This window comes from Lipotes vexillifer, unplaced genomic scaffold, assembly GCF_000442215.2.
Source record: "Lipotes vexillifer unplaced genomic scaffold, Lipotes_vexillifer_v1.1 scaffold42, whole genome shotgun sequence".
NCBI classification, from domain to species: Eukaryota; Metazoa; Chordata; class Mammalia; order Artiodactyla; family Lipotidae; genus Lipotes; species Lipotes vexillifer.
In genome coordinates this window covers 2,968,120-2,970,924 of record NW_006783436.1, presented here as the reverse complement: position 1 = coordinate 2,970,924, position 2,805 = coordinate 2,968,120, and the positions used below count along the sequence as shown (strand labels likewise).

General features: G+C 37.6%; 1 protein-coding gene across 2 annotated transcripts in view; it reads right to left on the bottom strand.

Annotated features, from left to right (window-relative positions):
* FRYL (FRY like transcription coactivator) overlaps positions 1-2,805 on the bottom strand; it is a 243,406-nt gene that overhangs the window by 31,451 nt on the left and 209,150 nt on the right. For both annotated transcript variants that reach the window (XM_007456098.1, XM_007456099.1), the window contains 3 exons: positions 1,224-1,385; positions 968-1,042; positions 449-625 (listed from right to left, as the gene is read on the bottom strand). In XM_007456098.1, the coding sequence (XP_007456160.1) occupies positions 449-625; positions 968-1,042; positions 1,224-1,385 (414 nt within the window). The remainder of the gene's footprint in view (positions 1-448; positions 626-967; positions 1,043-1,223; positions 1,386-2,805) is intronic.

Below are 2,805 nucleotides of genomic sequence, written 5' to 3'. Positions count from 1 at the left end.
GGCATTCAGGATCTTGGTTCCCCGACCAGGGATCGAACCCGTGCCCCCCTGCAGTGGAAGCGTGGAATCCTAACCACTGGACTGCTAGGGAATCCCCCATGTCTGATATATTTAAATGTAATTTTTACTATTCTGCTGCACATTAATTTGTATAATTCATGCAAACATTTAAGTCTAAGCACACCCTCAATTAAAAAAAAATATTTTCGAAGAAATCCATTTTTAGTCTGTATTTTTAAATATAAAGATGAAAAATTAGATGTTCCTTTTATTTCAGACTTATTCTGCTATGCCTAACTGTACTAATCATGTTTAGTTCCCAGTTTAGATGTTTACCTTTTGACCTTACACTGGCCTTAATCAGGAAAGATCCTGTGGTTAAATCCTTCATTTTCATGCAGTTGTTAACTGTTCTATAAATATTATAAAAGAAAGCCCATATCCTTACCTCTGCATCTTCCAACTCAACATCTAAAAAGTCAAAATCCTTAAAAACGCCAAACTGTTGTTCACTGCTGTTATCTTCCACGGCTACTTCTTCCTCTTGAATTATGTCCTCTGTTGCAGAAATGAGGCTAGTCTGTTGGTCCCCGACTTCCAAATCCTCATTAGAAGAAAATACAACCTGACCCCCAGCCAAAAACAAAGCAAAACAAAACAAAACAGAAAAAGGCCATCCATCAGCTTTGTCACTCTGAATATGGGACATCAGTGCCCTAAGAGCCATTGCAGGCCTCATCTGTCAATGAGCTCAGAGCTTCAGTTTGGTCTAATGTCTAACTGGGTGTATGCTTAATTAGCATAGCGGCCAAGTGTCAGAAAGGCGAGTGATAGTTTTTTCATTCTTAGTCAACACCGTAAGTAAGGTTAAGTTAGAAAAGGCAAGCAAGGAGACACAATAATTGCCGTTTCTTCATGGACTAACATGATTGTTAAAACCTTTACACAGGTTTTCATGATTACTCACTGATGGATTCTTCGGAAGACCAGACTCTGGACCACAGAGAGAAAGCACGTTCATTAGCTTTTCTCTTGTTCTTCGCTAAGGAGAAAGAAAATGCAAACGTTACAATTCCCGAGAAAACAAGACAAATTCTCAAGTTCTCATACGTAGAATGAAATGGATTCTTCTGTTCTATGAACTTTTTAAAAAAAACTTTGTAAAAAATTTTATTTATTTATTTTTTATACAGCAGGTTCTTATTCTATGAACTTTTATGTACCTGTGATAACTGTGGCCTCTTCCAACTAACAGGCACCAAGGCATTAGAATTAGAACCCGAAGAAGTTGAGGAAGTGCTTCTCGTCACAGCAATCACTTTCGGCTTCCCGTTTCTTCCAGCTGCGCTATGCTGATCACCATATTTATTTCCAATAATTGGTGTCTACACAGGAATAAAGCGCCAGTGTTTGACTCAAATAATTCAACATAAATCGGTTAATAGTGTATCTATAATGACATTTTTTATAAACAGCCAAAAAAAAAAAAACAGCATAAGGAGAAAGGTTACTTAGCGTAAGGCAGATACTACAAAAATCAAAGGTAATGATGATATCTTTTTTTTTTTTTTAATCGTAAGATTTCACTTTATTGGGAACAAGTCTCTGAGGACATTATTGGAGAACTTATTCCTACTTTAAATACAGATCTGCTCGCTTTAAAAACGACCATCTTCACCCTTTCCCCCCGTGATTATAAAATAGGTCCTCTTTGAAAGCTCAGAATATATGAAAATGATTTTAAAAAATCACCTGTCAGCTCACCACTCAGACTTAATATCTATTAATATTTTGGTGTTTTCTTGATGCATGTTGTGTGCTTCAATAAGGTGCTTTTGCAAATATTCAAGGTAAGTAACAACTTCAAAGAGAAAGCTATCTACATATGTCTTACTGCAAATCTGATATATAACATTTCCAAAATTTATTTCCGTAAAATTCCATGATGAGCCCAAACTTTGGATGATCCAAAACATGTATATTTACTTGGCTTTGTGAAGTGTCTCAAATTTGCATTTGAATATAATTTTAAGCTCACTTGCATGTCATCCAAGTCCCCTTATGGTCTGGTTCCTGCTTATCTCCCCAACTTCAGCCTCCACCACTCCCTCCTGAACTTCACACTCCAGCAGAGCTGAACTTGCTCCCCAAGCATATGGTGCCTTTGTGGACCTATGTGTTGGCACATGTCACCTCCTCTGCATAGAACATGCACCAAGCAAACCCCTAATCACTTTGAACATTGCCTCCAGACTTCCAAGGAGGCCTATGCTGATACCACCACCGCCTCTGGGTAATTATACTTGGACATTTACCAGGTGATGGTGATTGTTTCTGTGCCTCTCTCCCGCTGCTATACGGGAGTCCCTGGACTGAGTGTGACTCATCACTGTTCCTCTAGTATATCTCCAGTGCCCACACAGAGCAGGTACTTGGGAATTTTTTGACGAAACAAATTAAAATTAACTATGTGATATAGATCAAATGTTCTGAGGATTCGTATCACTGTTTTAAACAAAATAATTGTGACACCATCATTTTCTGACTCAGAAGAACAGCAAAGCCCAGTTTCTCTATCATATTCCCATTCTATGTATTCCATGTTAGAAATTCTCAGGTGATAGAAACCAAAACATTGGCAGTAAACATACTTTCTATCTTAAAAAAATAACCAATAAGCTCTGGATAAATTCTAAGACCAAGACTAAACTGCAAAAAAATTTTTTAATCTATATAACCCTAATCAATTAAAACATGAGTAGATCTTCAGCTGTTATCTTTCTCAACTCTCCCCCCCCCCCCCCC